Source organism: Ursus arctos, unplaced genomic scaffold, assembly GCF_023065955.2.
Source record: "Ursus arctos isolate Adak ecotype North America unplaced genomic scaffold, UrsArc2.0 scaffold_26, whole genome shotgun sequence".
NCBI lineage: Eukaryota > Metazoa > Chordata > Mammalia > Carnivora > Ursidae > Ursus > Ursus arctos.
The window spans coordinates 7,700,199-7,717,649 of NW_026622941.1; the positions used below are offsets into that span (position 1 = coordinate 7,700,199).

General features: G+C 47.2%; 2 protein-coding genes across 2 annotated transcripts in view; one reads left to right on the forward strand and one right to left on the reverse strand.

Moving 5' to 3' along the window:
* The first annotated feature begins 37 nt into the window (after window positions 1–37).
* On the forward strand, window positions 38–6,011 carry EMG1 (EMG1 N1-specific pseudouridine methyltransferase). The gene is made up of 6 exons (XM_026502550.4): window positions 38–236; window positions 4,361–4,462; window positions 4,573–4,714; window positions 5,111–5,169; window positions 5,253–5,402; window positions 5,738–6,011. The coding sequence occupies exons 1-6, from the start codon at window positions 69–71 to the stop codon at window positions 5,849–5,851; spliced, it is 735 nt and encodes a 244-aa protein (XP_026358335.1). The 5' UTR covers window positions 38–68; the 3' UTR covers window positions 5,852–6,011.
* A 233-nt stretch (window positions 6,012–6,244) lies between these two features.
* Window positions 6,245–17,451, reverse strand: part of LPCAT3 (lysophosphatidylcholine acyltransferase 3) — a 36,600-nt gene continuing 25,393 nt past the window's right edge. Inside the window, exons 2-13 of the mRNA XM_026502548.4 lie at window positions 12,425–12,532; window positions 11,797–11,903; window positions 11,114–11,207; window positions 10,914–10,951; window positions 10,301–10,479; window positions 9,413–9,521; window positions 8,580–8,666; window positions 8,313–8,479; window positions 7,361–7,508; window positions 7,124–7,282; window positions 6,884–7,012; window positions 6,245–6,652 (exon numbers count right to left, since the gene is read on the reverse strand). Of these exons, the coding sequence (XP_026358333.2) occupies window positions 6,896–7,012; window positions 7,124–7,282; window positions 7,361–7,508; window positions 8,313–8,479; window positions 8,580–8,666; window positions 9,413–9,521; window positions 10,301–10,479; window positions 10,914–10,951; window positions 11,114–11,207; window positions 11,797–11,903; window positions 12,425–12,532 (1,313 nt within the window). The 3' untranslated portion in view covers window positions 6,245–6,652; window positions 6,884–6,895. The remainder of the gene's footprint in view (window positions 6,653–6,883; window positions 7,013–7,123; window positions 7,283–7,360; window positions 7,509–8,312; window positions 8,480–8,579; window positions 8,667–9,412; window positions 9,522–10,300; window positions 10,480–10,913; window positions 10,952–11,113; window positions 11,208–11,796; window positions 11,904–12,424; window positions 12,533–17,451) is intronic.

The window sequence follows — 17,451 nt, forward strand, 5'->3', positions numbered from 1 at the left end:
GCTTGAGATTAGGGCTAGCGCGAGGTTTAATTTAAGGACCTTAGCGCAATTTCCGGTCCGGTGGCAAGATGGCTGCGCCCAGTGGCGGATTCCAACCTCGTGAACGGCGCGGTGCGGAGCAGGAAGAAGGCTGGGATGCTGTGGCTCCCAAGCGGCCCCGACTTGGGGCGGGGAACAAGATCGGAGGGCGAAGGCTCATTGTGGTGCTGGAAGGGGCCAGTCTGGAGACAGTCAAGGTAGTTTGGGACAAGGAAGCGGAGAAATAGATCGATAGGATGGGACCCTGAGGGATGCGGGTGAGAGGCTCAAAGTGGTTGGGGAGGCAGAGAGAGGCGAAATATCCCTTTGGAGGAAGAGTGGCCGAGTTGACTGTTTCTTGGTTTAACATCCTGGCTTGGAATCACTCGTTTTCCTCTGTCCTTGAATGCCATCGCAGCAATCCTGTTCTGGTTGCCAATTGATTTACTAGGATTCTGTGATAAAGTCATCGAAAGGGAGGGGAGGGGAGGGTGTGTGTGTGTCCAACGGGTCATCCCATATCCTAAGACAAGTTCTTGAGCAAAGAAGAAAGGTAGTTACTGCAGCTCAGTTTGCCTAACCTTTTGTTCATCAGGACTTTGTGTTTTATTTTATTTATTTATTTTTTTTTTAAAGATTTTTTATTTATTTATTCGACAGGATAGAGACAGCCAGCTAGAGAGGGAACACAAGCAGGGGGAGTGGGAGAGGAAGAAGCAGGCTCATAGCGGAGGAGCCTGACATGGGGCTCGATCCCATAACGCCGGGATCACGCCCTGAGCTGAAGGCAGACGCTTAACCGCTGAGCCACCCAGGCGCCCCTGTGTTTTATTTTCTTAACATGCGTCTATTGTCACCCTCCTTTATATTACTGTCCACTTCGAAACACTGGATCAGATTATCTTTTAAATCTTTTTTTTTTTTTTAACTGTCATTCGGCTGTTTTCCTGAATAAATCCAGAAATTCCCTATCTTAAAACTGCTGTGTTCTCATTCTCTTTCTTGTTTCTTTTAACCTTTAGACCTAAACTTGTGCAATGAGTAGGCCCAGAAGAAATAGCCCTGGTTTATAAGTCATACGTAGGTTTTAATCTTGGTTTTTATTCTTATTTTAAGTGTGTGAATTTGATTGTGAAACAAGTTTGTCCTCAGTTTGTAAAGTGGGGATTAATACTTTGAAAGTGCTTTGAAAGTATTATTTTGATAGTAATGCATGCTGTGATTCTTTTCCATCTTTACTTCCTCAGCCTCTGTTACTATACTAAGCTTGCAGCCTAGAAAGCCCACCCCTTTTTTTCATTTTTCTTAGGTAATTGATATTTCTAACTTATAGGATCTGATATTCATCTCTCACTTAATTGGTTGGTGTATTTCGAGCGTATCAATTCTGAATGTCATGTAACCACTTTGTTTCTTCATATGTTCCATGGGGATGATAGTACCTACCTTACTGGGTTGTTGAGGGGTTAAAAGGAGGTAATATCAGTAGAGAGTTTAGAATAATGTCTGTCACTTGGAATTATTACTATTGTTATTGATTCTAGGTTTTTTACTAAGAACGTGAAAAGGAGGCACCTGGGTGCCTCAGTTGGTTAAGCATCTGACTCTTGATTTCGGCTTAGGTGAGGATCGTGAAATCGAGCCCTGTGTTTGGCTCCACGCTGAGCATGGAGCCTGCTTAAGATTCTTTGTCTCCCATGCCTCACTCGTACAGTCTATAAAAAAAAAAAAAAAAAAAAAAAAGAAAGAAAAAAGAAGCTGAAAATATCAGGCCAAATTAAAATTCTTAGAGCATGCTGGAAGAATTTGGTTAAATTGTCATTAACATTACTCCAGGGGTGACTGAATTCATAGCTAGCTGAAATCTGTACTATTATCTTTTCCCTGTCTTGTGCTGGTATCTCTTGTTCTGCTAGCCTCACTGAGCCTGCCCTCTTCCATTTATTCCTTATACTCCAGACTCATTGGCCTTTTTAAGCTCTTTGGAAGCACTGAATTCTCTGATATCTTAAGGCCATTACACATAATGTTCTCTAACGGAAGCTCCCTTTACTTAGCTCTTTGCTTCATTAATTCCTACTTAATGTTCATTCATTTAACAATTATTGAGTCTATTATTGCTGTTCATTCTTCAGCAATAACATTTAATAATGTTATTTCCTCATAGAAGTGACTCCCTTCCTGGTATAAATCAGGCCTTCCTGTTATAATCCTTTAATGAACCAGATAGTTCACTTTTCTTCCATAATGTTCATCAAAATTTGGTTGTGGTTTCATGTGGTTGTTTACCGTTTGTCTCTTCCACTAGAAGGCCCCATGAGGGCAGGGAATAAGGTTTTAAAAATTCTTGTATCTCCAATACCTGTTACAGAAATTGAATACACATAGTATTCATTCTCTGATTATTCTAGTTAGTGGTTTTCAAGCTTATTAACCACAAACCACAATAAAAAAAAATCACATTGTGAACAAGTACACACAGGCAACTATAAGATACCCAAAGTTTCACAAGCCATTACCTACCATTACTACATGTAACATACTATTTTCATCTCTATTTCATTAAAAGAACAAAACCCCTAGTTATAACTAACGGGTAGAAACTGGATTGTTCTAGTCAAGAGGTTCTTTTTCTTCAATAATTAAGTGTGTCCCATGGAGGAGCTTCTTGGTCCTTTGTTCTTTTCCTGTGCTTACTCCGGCATTTTTTTTTTTTTTTTTATTACTCCGGCGTTTTTGTCATTTCAGTTAGTTTCGAAATCTACATGCCTCTTCCCCCAAACTTTGCGGAGTTATATATCTTAAGTCGTTGCCAGATGTACAAATGTTCTTTTTTTTTTTTTTTTTTTTTGAGATAGAGACAGCCAGCGAGAGAGGGAACACAAGCAGGGGGAGTGGGAGAGGAAGAAGCAGGCTCCTAGCGGAGGAGCCTGATGTGGGGCTCGATCCCATAACGCCGGGATCACGCCCTGAGCCGAAGGCAGGCGCTTAACCGCTGAGCTACGCAGGCGCCCCCCAGATGTACAAATGTTCTGTTGATACATACCAGCCTTTCGAACCCAGTATTTCTATTTAATGGTATGTTTTAAAGATTTTTTACTGACCATTTTAATGTTCCTTATGACTCCAAATTGCAATTTGCAATTTCTTTTAGCTGCTGATGTATCAGGCCAGGTCTTTAGTGTCACACTTCTAGCTGGCGACTTTTCTAGTATACAGAGTTGCCAGGATAATATCCTTCGCTCACTCATGCCTTTTATCCCAGGATTATTTCTGGCTTTGTGCATGATACTTGAGGAACCTGCAGTTTACAGAGCAGTTTCATATACAACCACTGTTCAATATACTTTTTTTTTTTTTTTTTTGAGAGAGAGCGTGCGCACACACCTGGTGAGAGGGGAGGGGCAGAGGAAAAGGGAGATCATGACCTGAGCCAAAATCAAGAGTTGAATGCTTGACTGAGCCACCCAGGCTCCCCTTAAGATACATCTTCTTTATTCATTCATCTATCAAGGGACACTTGGGTTGCTTCTAAATCTTGGCTGTTGTAAATACAACGCTGTAATAAACATATAGGGCTGCATAAGTCTTTTCAAATTAGTATTTTAGTTTTCCTTGGTAATTGGATTGTATGGTGTTTATATTTGTAATTTTTTGAGGAATTTCCATACTGTTTTCTACAGCGGGTGCACCAATTTACATTCCCACCGGCAGTGCACCAGGCTTCCCTTTTCTCCACATCCTCACCAACATTTAGCTCTTGTCTTTGATGCTAGCCATTCTGGCTGGTGAGGTGGGGTCTCATTGTGGTTTTGATTTGCATTTCCCTGATGAGTGATGTTGAGCATCTTTCCACGTATCTGTTGGCCATCTGTAGGTCTTGGAAAAATGTCTATTCAGGTCCCCTGTTTTTTAATCGGATTGTTTGGTTTTTGGTGCTGAGTTATGTGAGCTCTTTCTATATTTTGGATATTAATCCCTTATCAGATGTATCATTTGCAAATACCTCCTCCTGTTCTGAGGTTGCCTTTTTGTTTTGTTGGTTTCCTTTGTTGTGCGGAAGTTTAGATCATGTGAAATCACAGGCTGTGTCCTTTCCTTTTCCCTCTAAGAACAGTTATGGTGGGAGGGGAGAAAGGGTCAGTGGCCATACAGTAACCCCCTGAAGGGCTTGATGGGTCCCACCCCCAGAGTTTCTGATTCAGAAGCTCTGGAGCAGACCTGAGAATCTAACAAGTTTCTAGAAGATGCTCATGCTGATGCTGACTTGGGGACCACACTTTGAGAACCACTGGTCTAGATAGAAGAAGGTTATGTTGCGGTCATATTCCCTGTTTTTTAGGTAGGGAAGACATATGAGCTACTCAACTGTGACAAGCACAAATCGGTGTTGTTGAAGAATGGACGGGACCCTGGCGAAGTGAGACCAGACATAGCTCACCAGGTAACTCCTGGGACACAGCTTGCAACCCCTGAGCCTTTGGGAGGAAGATTGGGCAGCTGCATGCTGCTTCTCTGCAGTCTGAACTGTGCCTTGGTTTCTGCGTCCCTCAGAGTTTACTGATGCTGATGGACAGTCCCCTGAACCGAGCTGGCTTGCTACAGGTTTATATCCACACACAGAAGAATGTGCTGATTGAAGTGAACCCCCAGACTCGAATTCCCAGAACCTTTGACCGCTTCTGTGGCCTCATGGGTGAGATCTTGAGCACTTCCAGTTCAGAGTGAACTCGGCAGTAGTGAAGAAGGGAGGAAGAGGACACGGGAGAAATGAAATGTGAACTTTCTAAGTGGGGGGAGTGGGGAACATGTCTGATACCAGAACAAGGGCACTTCATAATCTTCCCAGGTGCATGGGTAAAGCCCACGTGGGCTCCTGGCTGAGTGGAAAAGGGAGAGGGAACTCACTGTCATCCAGCTAGTCATCTGCTCGACAGCTTCTTGTTCAGAACATTTTAGGACCGCGGTGTGGATGTAAAGGACACATGGAGCCCACCTTAACTATGAGTTTTTCTGGTTAAATTTCTGGGCGGAACAAATGGGGTTACCACCTAGCTCTGAACTCTTTTCTCTCCCCTCACCCCCCACCCAGTTCAACTTTTACACAAACTCAGTGTTCGAGCAGCTGATGGCCCCCAGAAGCTCCTGAAGGTGAGGTGTTGGCACCCACTGGTTGGAGGTAGGGTTCTAAGATTGTTTTGGGGGCTGATTCCACCCCCCCTTTCTTTTTTTAGGTAATTAAGAATCCAGTGTCAGATCACTTCCCGGTTGGATGTATGAAGATTGGCACATCTTTTTCCATCCCAGTCGTCAGTGATGTACGAGAGTTGGTGCCCAGTAGTGACCCTATTGTTTTTGTGGTGGGGGCCTTTGCGCATGGCCAGGTAAGGTCTGGGCTCAACTCTTGGGTTCTTCACAGGGCTGAGGCTTAGGACGGAATTCTGAGAATAGCTGCGTTTTTTGATGACCTTGGGAAATAGAGGGTGAGAACAAAGCTGGAAGACCAGTGGGGCCTCCACGTCCTGCCCCAGGCTGTGTCTTTTGAGGGCTGTTGGCATATTTATGACAGTGAGAAGTCAGGACCTTCTTCATCCTTTGTACAAAATCGATACTAAACAGATCTGTGAAATACTAGCTCAGCCATGTTTTTCCTGCCCCAAAGAAGGGCTTCGCCTGTTAGTGAGTGACAGCCAGCACACAGAACGCTTTCTTTCTTTAGGTCCGTGTGGAGTATACCGAGAAGATGGTGTCCATCAGCAACTACCCCCTTTCTGCAGCCCTCACCTGTGCAAAACTCACCACAGCCTTTGAAGAAGTCTGGGGGGTCATCTGACAGTAGCACCTGGTTCTGGGACAGAGACTGTGGCCATCCCTCGACCCTGCTTTCACCTCACTGCTTGGAGGGGACCTTCTTGCACCGAGACTGGGGGGGCTTGGGGAAGCGAGGCTGTACATTTGCTATTTGTTTATCCTATAAATACTGTTCTTGCAAACCTGGTTCTTTTGAGGATTTCTAAAATGAGCAGTAGCTAATGGTGTAAACTGGTTGCTCTCTTCAGACTTCAGGAAAAGAGGTGAGGTTACAGTGTTTGCAGTTTGGGTCCGGGCTTTGCAGGTAGGCTTTGACTTCCAAGCTTTTGGGCAGGTCAAGAAGCAAGCCCTGCTTATTTCAGCTATGGCGAGCACGAAGAACTGTCTGTAAGAAAGCAGCCAGGAAGGCTAGCAGTGAAAAACTGAACAAGAGAAGTGATTTTATCTGGTACAGTTCCAAGGTAGAAAAAGTGGAGCAGGTGGGGCCTGGTACCCTCCCTTCCCCCCCATGGGGGGGGTGGTGGTAGCGGCACATATACAATCATAGTAAATTGGCAGAAGAAAAACACAACAGATTCCTGGCTAGAGGGGGAAAGATAAGGCAACGTGCATGGGGGAGCCCAGAGGGGAGACATGGGCCCTCTACTCCTCCCACGAGAGTTTCCCCTTTGGCCCCAGATGAAGACTTGGCTGGCAGCAGAGGCACGGCTAGGAGTACCATGTCTTCCCACTCCCTGGCTTCTACGGGCTCTGTGCTCTGAGGCGAAGGAGTGCTGTGGAGAGGGATACAAGTCGTTTCTGCACCAGCCCTGCTCTAGGCCACCTGCAAGAGAAGAGACTTGATTGGCAGGCTGGTCAGAGTCACTCCTTCTAGTGCCTGGTGTATAGCCCAAGTTTGAGTAGTCTGTGCCCACACTGGGTTTCCTAGAAGCCAAGCTACCTTCAGATTCACTCCCGATGGCCCATACTCCCCGCCTCCCAGCCTCCCAGCCCCCATCTAGTGCTCTATTCTGTCACTTGGTAGTTCAGCTTAGCTACAGGCATATTTACTTACCAGGGAAACAGATTATCCCATTTTCTTTAACTTTTCTTTCCTTGGCACCATTGCTTTGTGAACATAAGGCAATATGAAGAGTAGGCTCAAGAAGAAGACGTGGCCAAGAAAATAGATGGATTTATACACCTGTGGGGAGACGAAGGCCACTGAGGTAGACACAGGGCAGGGACTATCCCTTACCGCCTGTGGTTTCAGCGACCCCCCCCCCCCCATCTTTGCCAAAAGGCCCTCACTTACCTTAAACCATTTGTCCCATGTGAAGAGACAGAAGGCAGTCATTGAGTAACCCATGAAGAGCCAGTGGATGGTCTGCTGCACCAAATAGTAGAAGGGTTGTAGGACAGTAATGGAAGCCAGGTTGCTCAGGGTTGGGCTCTCCTGAATTAGACTGGCAGCCTGGGGAGCGAGGGGAGAGGTCATCAGTGTCTTGCCCCTTCTCATACTCCCCGTTCACCCACCACCCCTCAGGCCTACCTGTCTCTCTACAATAACAATGAGGAATTCCATCTGGAAGCAGATCAGGTATCCTGAGTGTAGTCCATGCCAGAGGGCCAAGAAGAGCAGTGAGAGTCCCTGGGATAGTTCTTTATTTCCAAGGAACTTGAGTCGTTTGAAGAAGTAACTAGAGAAAAGGGTGGGTGGGGATGAGCCTCAGACCCGTCTATACACGGCCACCAACTTGCTTCTGGCTTCCCAGCACCCTGAGGTGTGCAGTGGTGGTGGCTGGCTCCCGCTCGGGGCCACCCGGGGTAAGGGAGGCAGTGCCATCAGATTAGCTTTAGAGATGAAAGAAGGTGAAGTTACAGCTCAGTTCAGAGACAGAAGACAGGCGTCCAGCTTAGCCAGGTGAGCCTGGGCAAGCCACGCCGTCAACAGCTGCCTCAGGGGCAGGGGTGAGCAGGACAGACAAGCTCCAGTGCGGCTCACACTCGTGCGCGGGGGACAAGTAAACAACGGCAATGGGGAATGTCAAACCAGTGGGTGGCAGAACTGGGATTAAAACTCAAGGCACTTCTTAGGGCGCCTGCGTGGCTTAGTGGGTTGAGCATCTGACTTGATTTCAGCTCAGGTCATGATCTCAGGGCCGTGAGATCGAGCCCCGCGTGGGGCTCTGTGCTGGGCATGGAGCCTGTGTAAGATTCTCTCTCTCCCTCTCTCTCGGCCCCTCCCCATCCCCCCTCTCTAAAAAGTAAACAGAAAACTCAAGGCACTTCTGGGTCTTTCTTGGGTCTTACAAATATGACAGGAATGGGTTTTGGGGGGATGGGAGCGGGGACCAAACTAAGTATGTGTGGGGAGGTGTGAAGGTGACTGGAGGTTCTACCCAAAGGGGGAAAAGACGGAGAGCACATCCGTGTCCTCCAACGTGGGAGAGCAGCGGAAGCAGGGAGCTGGGGCCCAGACCTCCCCCCCGCCGGCGGCTTACCGGGCCACCCAGGCATTGGTGTTGATGTTGAACGAGGCGATGGTGCCGGTGAAGCGGGGGGTTGTTTCAAAGAGCCACACCTTCATGTTGGCACAGGCGTCCCACATCGCCTTTCCCCGTTCATCGAAGCCATTGAAGCCCAGCCCCGTCAGAATGCACACTCCTTCCTGAGGGGAGGAGCGCCTCCGTGAGCCTTCCTGCTCCGCTGCTCCCCACCACGCCCCACGGCTTGTCGAACCAGGAGCCGGGTTCACCTTTTCTACTCACCGTGACCAGCCAACAGGTGACGTATTTGTACAGCACGAACTTGCCCCAAAGCAGCATGTACACGCAGCGGAACCAGAAAGGGTGGTTCTTGAGAGAAGAAAGAACGGCCACACGTGAGGGGTGCGACTCCGGTGACGCAAATCTCCCTTAACGTTCTTCCTTTGCAGACGTGTGGCTGACTACTGCGCGGCCACCTGGCGGTCTGCTGGGCTGCCCTTCTAGCAGGCTAAGAGGAGTTCGCACGGAACCCAGCGGACATCCATTCACCTTTGCCTTTGAAGAGTCCCAGAAACAGCCTTGTCCCTGACTCCTCTAAAGCACCGAGCATTCGGGACACCAAGTACTGAGGGACTTTTAGATATCCACGGTCAATGTTAATTGAAGAGACAAACCTACCCAGAGTGCGTAGGGAACTGCTGCAAGCCTTTCAGCTGGGCAGGAGCATAAGCCAGCACTTCCCCCTCCCTCGGTTTTTGAATTCCCTAGAAGCCCCCAATCTATCAAGAGAAGAAAAGAGGCTGGAGAGGACCGGAAGCTACTAGGCTCCAAGGAGTCCCTGGCTGTAACAGATCAAGCTACGAGCTGCTCCCGAGGGAGGTAAGGGGTGCTAAACGTGCACCTGGCACAGCCCTGTGCCCGCGAAGGTCGTTCAATGCCGGCTGATGAACATGTCCCGGCCCGGCTGGCATGGACACCAACTCTCCCAGATCTAGAGCAAAACCAACATGCATTTGTAGATGGTATTACCCACTTCTTGGCTATCTACGGGGTCCTCGCCTGTCCATTTCTAGCTCTGATGCAGTCATGCTGCTGCCGCGCTAGCCGCCACTCACTTCATAGTCTTCAGTGAGGAGATAGTCTTCTGTGATGTGGGGGCTAAGCAGGGTGTAGCCCACGAGGTAGACAAGGCCCAGACTCAGGCGCCTGAGAGCAGGTATGGTGCTGGAAAAAGGAACACGCGGGGTCACAGCGCGCAGAGGCCGTTCCCTTCACCCTCCGACCTTCAACTACGGAGAGGAGTGTCTCGGAGGGTGGTTATCAGCCCGGGATGGGACGGGGAGCTCTCTGTCCAAAGCCCACATTCATGTCAGGGAGAGACAGCTCTGTGTGGCTGGCTTGGAGGAGGGGTGGCTGCAGAACCCCGCAAGTCACGGGGAACGGCAGGGCGGCAAGGGCGTGCTACGGATCTCACGGCCTCGCGGGCGTTCTCCGGCCACACGGGGACTGAAAGGCCAACGTGGAGGACAGGAGAGTGACCGATGTGCAATCTGCTCCTTCCGACCCTGGCTGAATCGATGCTCAAACACAGGCCGGGCAACTTCCCAGGAAAGGGGTTTCTCTGGTAACTTCAATTTTCTACTGTGATATATATATTTATATATTTAAGTCTTTTTTTTTTTTTTTTTAACTGAGGAAGTGGTTTTAAAGGCAGGGGCATGACTGTTCAGGCAAAATCCTGTGGCATAAAAGTGAATTTTTATGTTTGTACTACAGGCTCAGAATGGATGGCTGGAAGTAGCCCAAACTGAAAAGGGCCCACTAGCCACGATGAGCAGGTATGGAGTGCCCATTATGACAGTCCACGCCCGCCACGGCCGGGCCTGTGAGCCACGGCCACGCTGGAGAGCGCAGCTGGGACTGGCCTTCAGGAAGTCGCCTGGAAGGGGCTCTGTGCTGGGTGAGACGCCTATACAGAGGTCTTGACCAAGAAGGGCATTTACCTGTTTGGTATCTTCCCTGGTATGTCAGTCAGCTCTCCCCGTACCAGCTTCATGTAGTGGTTCATTGAGAACTGGGGCCCCACCAAGAAGGCCCCATAGAAGTAGGAGAAACCAGCAACTTCCAGCAGGGAAGGGACACCCCGTATGGCATATTTCTGTTGCTCAGAGGACAAGGAATTCTAAGCCGAGAAGAGAATGAATGCTTCAGGATAGCCTTGTATCTCCCCCCAAGAGCCAGTTTGCATGCTCCCCACCCTTGTGCCCCACGGAACCGGGCTTCCTCAGATAGCCGTCTCTTTGAGGGCACGATATGGAGAAAAGGAGTTGCTTCACGTGGAAATGAGGATGTGCGGGGGTAACTTAGCAACAGTTGGCTGCTGCTTTTCCAAATGCCAGGCTGGCACTGATCTCTGGACTTTGTGCACGAGCTGGATCCTGGGAAATTAGATTTGCTGATCCTTGCTCAGTGCTATCTGAAACAGAACTCACACAGGCTGGGCATGGGCGAGAGGCTCTGCCCCTGGCATTTGGGTGCAGTCTTTTGGTAGCAACAGCCTGTCTCCTTCCCTCTGGTTACATTCCTTAACTTCTCTGCAGAGGAATGGGTACTTACCTGATCCTTCCCTCCGTCAAAGTAGTCAACAGCCAAACCTGAGCAGAGAGAGAAGGCGTGGGTAGAGCAGAGGGAGGGCACTGAGGATGTGGCCTGTGGACTGAGTGTAGCCAGGAGTGGACCAGGGGAACAGAGTTAGTTTACGGTCGGACGGGGAGGAGCCCAGGTGTAAAAGGGGAAGGCAGTGAGCCAGCACTCACCAATCAGCTTCAAGGTCAGGACACAATGTGGCATTGTCCACTTGATATCGTAGTTGCCAGTGGCCGTGTAATAATATCCAGCAAGAAGGTAGGCCTGGGCGGGGGAGGGGGGAGAATTTATTCTACCACCTGCAAGGGTTTCTTTATTTTCTCCCTGCTCTGAAATCCACTGTATTCTTTCATTTTTCCTTTCTCCTGGTCTCCTCCTTAAAGACTTTTAATTTCCTATAAGTGAAAGAAACTGAACCCGTAGAGGGGAAGACACTTGCTCAAGGTTTCTTGGCAAAATGAGGGCTGAACGGAGAATTCAGAACTTAGAGTCCGTAGCTCATTCCAAGCTGATTTCCTGTCTTGCCTTTATGCGACACGCCTCACGGCCAGCCAGCTGGGCGAATCCTGGTCAGAATCAAAGAACCCGAGTGGCCCAGTCCTGTGCAAAGGGGGTTAGCTGGCACCTCTCCCTGGAGGCAGGTTAAATATCACCACTGCCATCTGCAGAGACACCTGGTGCCCGTGGAAAGTGACCTCCCCGAAGTCGGGCTGCTAAAGTGATGTTGGGAGAAAGGACTAGAAACTGGATCTCCTAGTTCACTTGTGCTGCGCCATAGTCCCTGACCTCCCCCCACCCCTTAGGCGTTGTCGGCTGTGATCTGAGCGGCCTGCCCAGCGAGCGGCGCGTTTACCATCTGGAAGCAGTAGGTAGTGAGGACAGCAGTGACCGTGCGGCCCATTAGTCGGAGGATGAGGAACTGAAGCATGATGCACAGCAGGGAGTGGTAGAGCTGATTTCCTGCAGGCAGAGCGGAGAGCAGGTTTAGCCTGTGGTTGTTGGGGTTTTGTTTTGTTTTGTTTTTTACATTCCCACCCTTCCTGAACCTTCCAAACACAAGGAGAATTAAATTTAAATAAGAAACTTGGGTATGAGGCTTTTTTCTTTGAAAAGAGACTCATGTTGCGGAGGGAGGGAAGGAAATGAATTGTATAAACATGAGGGACTGTCGCAGGGTTACTGTATTTCTGAATGTCTGAGCTAAAGGGACGCTGCTGAAGGCTGCCTGCATCAGTCATCCACTGACAGCCCCAGCAGAGACAATGATAGGGTCTGGCCAAGGTAACCGCTCTGAAAATGTCATCTGGGAGAGGAATGTACGTAAGAGGAAAATTAAGCTCTGTTCCTGCGCATACAAAGCCTCTTTTTGCAAGCAGAGCATTAGAACTTCCCTAGCCGTCAGAGTCTCTCCAGAAATTCTGTTCGAGTCTGCTCTTTCCTGGGTTCCCTCTAATTGCTATGCCACTGCTGAGTTCACTCACCAAAGTTAAAATATGCAATGGAGAGGCCTGTAAAGGTGTGGAAGAGATGGATGAGGTAGCTGTCCTTGAAGAAAAGGTAACGCCGAAAAAACACAGCCAAGGGGTAGCCTGGAGGGGAGAAAAATCGGTAAGAGTGTTACCCATGCTGATGCCCTCCTGGGTTTGCCTTGGAAGTTCAGCTGGCATGAAATGCAGCCCAGAGTGGAGAATCCGTACATTATGTGGACGTCGGCAGAGAAGATGACAGCATCCCCAAGAATCCGAAGTCTCTTTGCAAATACCAGTTTAAAACTGAAGATAGGAGTTTTATATGGAGTCAGTACACAACTGGGTCCTCAGACTAGGTTTCCCTTATAGCCTATTAAATATTGCTAGGAATTTTCTCTTGCGTTTTTCTAAATGATTCAAGGAATTAAGAGTGCCCAACTATGTCCGGGGACACTCTCTTACACTTCTGTGATCTGATTTCATCAGCTGTCCTGTTAGCAGAGTACGATCAGCTTCTTAAGAGGACAAACGTAAAGTAATGCCAGGCTGCAAAGTCGGATTCCTGACCGCATATATAGTTGCATACTCCTCACATATGAGGTCTGGGCATCAACTGTGTTATGAATCCGTGTGATCATCCTGGGAAAATGTCACCTAAAGCTGTGATTCCTGGCACGGTCCCAGGGCCATGACTGAACTGCAAGGGATATCGCGGGCTGGGCCGTAAACTAGCGAGAGGATGTCTGCTGAATTAAAAAGGGTCAGTAACATTTGGTATTCCTCAACTACAGGGAGCATGTTCCAAGGTTATATCCCAGGTTCATATTCAGTGTTCTAGCAAGAAGCCTGGCTCATGTGCTTGGCAACATTCCTACAGCAGTACTGTGTGTGCAAAGAATTGGAATCCCTGCGTCTTTCTGGAAGGACACTTCACCTATGCTATCATCGCATAATTAGTGTTCTGGAGTTGCTCATGGTTTACAGTTGCTGCAATTCTTGCCATCAAATTATAGATGGCAGTTAGTTTTTCATGGGCAATACGGTGGTTTTGCAGAGCTTGGTTAACTCTGCAATGCTCAGGAAAGTATTACACACAGAGAAAATGCTCAACTATTTATCGAGTGAATAAAAGATGGATAATCATGTTATATATTGGCCTATGTCCTTCTAGTCTGTTTGCCCATACTTTTTTTCTTTTAATTTACCAACGCAGCCTGCCTACTTATGTATCCTGGTTTTTTGTTTTTGTTTTTTTTGCATGTAACAGTGTATCAACTATTGGATCTCCTTGGTGCCAGGATCTGCTGATATTCTCGGGTTGCTGTTCTCATCTTGGGCGAGGCTCTTTTTCTTGGGCGAAGTTCATTTTAAAGACATCCTGTACATCGCTGGCTCATTCATTTGACACATGTTTGTTAAATGCCTACTGTATGCCAGGTATTCTGTTTACAGAGCACTTGATGAGGGAGAAGGTGGCATGTAACAGTTTATTTTCTTGCTAGCTAACAGGAAGCAATACAGGATTACTAGCTCAAGGGAGAGGGAGACATTTATGACCCTTTCATAATCAGATGAATGAGCAAAGAAATAGGATTGAGTCTCATTACGTATCACATGGGCAGAAATCTGGCAGGGACAGCGCACCAGGTTGGCAGCAAGTGTTGCTAAGAACCAGAGCCAGGTACTTGAAAGTATATAGAATAGGGTCTGATTGCCTTAAATCTTTTGCTTTTTATTTTAAATATTTTATTTATTTGAGAGAGAGAGAGAGAAAGAGAGCGTGCACACAAGGGCGGAGGGGCAGAGGGAGAAGCAAACTCCTCGCTGACGTGAGACTCCATCCCAGGACCCTGAGATTGTGACCGCTTAACCGACTGAGCCACCCAGGCGCCCTGCTTTTTAATGGTTTAGGAAGAGCGGTAGAAATGAATAGAAGCAATATAGTGTGGTGGGGGCTGGTAAGTTCCACACGGTAAGTGAAGTATCAGTGCACACTAGTGAACAGAAGAAGATGGAGCAGTTGGCAGGAAAATAAGAACGCGGCGGGCCAGGTTACCAAAAACACTGAGATCATCACAGAGAACAGCAAAGCCCAGAGTGAAGCCGCAGAGAGGAAGAAGGAACTGTGCGGGGCAAGTTGCTGGGACAACCCAGAGCTGATTCTGAGTGTGTAAACATCAAACCTTGCTCTTGGCTGCCGCTCAGCTCAGCGGGCTTCGGAGCCTGGCTGCCCTGCAGGGATGTGCTGTTTTGGGGGAGGTGTTGTCCTACAAGCTGTTTCTGAGTCTTAAAGCTGCTTTTTCGTGGGAGCCGATGCTTCATACAATGGCTGTCATCACCTGAAGAATCCTTAAAAGCCAAGGAAAGCGCCTCCTCTCACTCAACTGCCCGTCTGATTCAGGAGGTGTGAGGATGGTGATGTGCAGCCGGGGTTAAGAAACAATGCTTTATTAAAAATCTGAAGGCAAGGCAGGGGTCTGTACTAGGTCCTGAGAATGAAATTCTGAGCTTGTTAGCTGGGGGTTACAGTATCAAACAAGCAGAAATGTGTTTTATAAACAATTTTTTTAAAAGATTTTATCAATTTGTCAGAGAGGGAAAGCGAGTGAGAGAGCACAAGCAGGGGGAGCAGCAGGTAGAGGGAGAAGCAGACTTCACACTGAGCAGAGAGCCCGGTGTGGGACTCGATCCCAGGACCCTGGGATCATGACCTGAGCCGAAGGCAGACACTTAACTGACTGAGCCACCCAGGCATCCTGTTTTATAAACAAATTTATAGCTTCATGCAACTAGTTAATTTTCTAGATACCCTATGGATCACCGGCTCATTCATTCCTTTGACAAATGTTCATTCAACGCCCACTAATACCAGGTACACTGTTTATGAAACACGTAAGACCTTGCTTGGCTATACTGTAAATGTTTCTTCTTTTCTGATTATTTTTTTAAAGGGTGAGGGGGGGGGCTTCAGAAACTTATTAGCAGATGCAGGATGATGATGTAACATCCATGCTAACCCTGAGGATCTCCTTCTGGAATGGGAACGTTCCAACAGCAAAAACTAGGGCATTCAAAATACTGTGAACCTCAAAGTGCACTGAACTGGCTCATCTTCAGTGGTTCAGGGAGTCACGGAGCATCCAGCTGCACTCTCCAGTCAGTCACTGGATGTTTACTGGGGTCCAAGAGCCAGCTGCATCAGAAACTGGGATTGTCACAACCTAGATTGCTCGTGGGACTCCTTATTCTCTGTCTAATAGTTGTAAAATTACTTATTTATCCTACAGGTTCTGAAGTTTCATTTCAAGAAATAGAAATGAGCTGTTTATATTGCAGTCTGATACATTTCTTTGACCTTTCAACCCGTAGAGCTATTTCTGGACTCTGGAGGAGAAGGATATGACCCTGTTTGATCAGTCAGTGGTTCATATGACCCCGGTGAAAAGAAAATAGAGCGTTTTTGGCCACGTGTGTGGGAGAAGACAGGATTAGGACTGATATGTGCTGGCTTTCTCTGATACTAATACCAGTTTTGTCAAAGACAACTACCTGAAAGCTCCACCGTACGCGGCATGGGTGTTCAAACGTTTTGGTCTCGGGACCACTGCAGACTCTTCAAACTAACTGAGGACCTCGACCGACATTGGTCAGTGTGGATACTATCTATCAGTATCTCCTGTGTGAGGAAGCAAAACTAAGAAAAATGTAAAGTATTTAATTACGCATTCAAAACCAGTAAACTGATGACATAATATATAAATAACACACTTTTAATGAAAACAACTCTCTTTTCCAAAACAACCAAATAAAGTCATTTAAGGAGAAGAATGGCCTTCTTTTACATTTTTACAAATTTCTGGCCTTTGTCTGGCTCAGTAGAAGAGAGCTGGGTTCTCAAATCTGCTTCTGCATTTAGTCTGCTAATATGTTGTTTTGGTTAAAACATACAAAGAAAATCTGGCTTCACACAGATATACAGTTGGAAAGAGAATCTTAATAGCCTTCTCACATCACAATTTTGAATATTATTCTTTGATACGATACCGAAACCAGACAAGTAGTTTCTTAAAGGTTAAGTTGCAATGTGGGATCTGCAACCATATTGGTGAACTTTCCACGCCGTTACGTTAAAATCCATTGGCCTCTCATGTGCTTTGAATGGATCTTTTACCCAGGCGTCATTTTTGTAACACCATGCATTGGTCATTTGGAAAATACTGGTTCACTGAGTTAGGCAGATCTTCCAAATATTGACCTATGTCGTTAGAATATGATACCAAAAAAATCCTATTTCTTTCTTTTTTTTTTTTTAAAGATTTTATTTATTTATTTGACAGAGAGAGAGAGAGCCAGCGAGAGAGGGAACACAAGCAGGGGGAGTGGGAGAGGAAGAAGCAGGCTCCCAGCGGAGGAGCCTGATGCGGGGCTTGATCCCAGGACTCTGGGATCACGCCCTGAGCTGAAGGCAGATGCTTAACGACTGAGCCACCCAGGCGCCCCACAAAAAAATCCTATTTCTTAATATCACCACTGATTTCCAGCAGCAAAATCTTCATATATTGGGAAGTTGTCAAGCTCACGGTGACGGATACAAGCTTTCCCAAATTCGAATTTTCACTTGAAAGCCTGAATTTTAGTACTGACGACAAATGCTGCCAGTTGTTTTCCCTGAAGTGACAGACTCACTTTGTACATTTTCAAGAAACTACCCGCCAAATGCCCAAGTCTAAACAACCACGGTTGGCCTGTCAGTCATTCTTTCAAGTAAAAATGGTGTTTAATGAAGAAAGAAGCTGTTCATTCACCCTGCAGCTCAAGCACAGCACAAGAGCTCTGCCTTCAGACAGCCGCTGCCCTTCAGGATGTCGAAGTGCTTTGTGCAGACTTCTCGTTTCTTCAGAGTATTAAAAAGACGTGTACTCAAGGGCTGAGATTTAATAAAATGCACAATATTTATGCTTCATCAAGGACGTTCTTTTTTTAAAAGATATATTTATTTAAAAGATTTTTATTTATTTGTCAGAGGGAGAGAGAGCACG

Coding starts and splice junctions, on each gene's coding strand:
- EMG1 (XM_026502550.4), top strand. CDS start 69: ATGGCTGCGCCCAGTGGCGGATTCCAACCTCGTGAACGGCGCGGTGCG. Junction 237..4,360: donor CCAGTCTGGAGACAGTCAAG/GTAGTTTGGGAC, acceptor CCTGTTTTTTAG/GTAGGGAAGACATATGAGCT. Junction 4,463..4,572: donor GACCAGACATAGCTCACCAG/GTAACTCCTGGG, acceptor TGCGTCCCTCAG/AGTTTACTGATGCTGATGGA.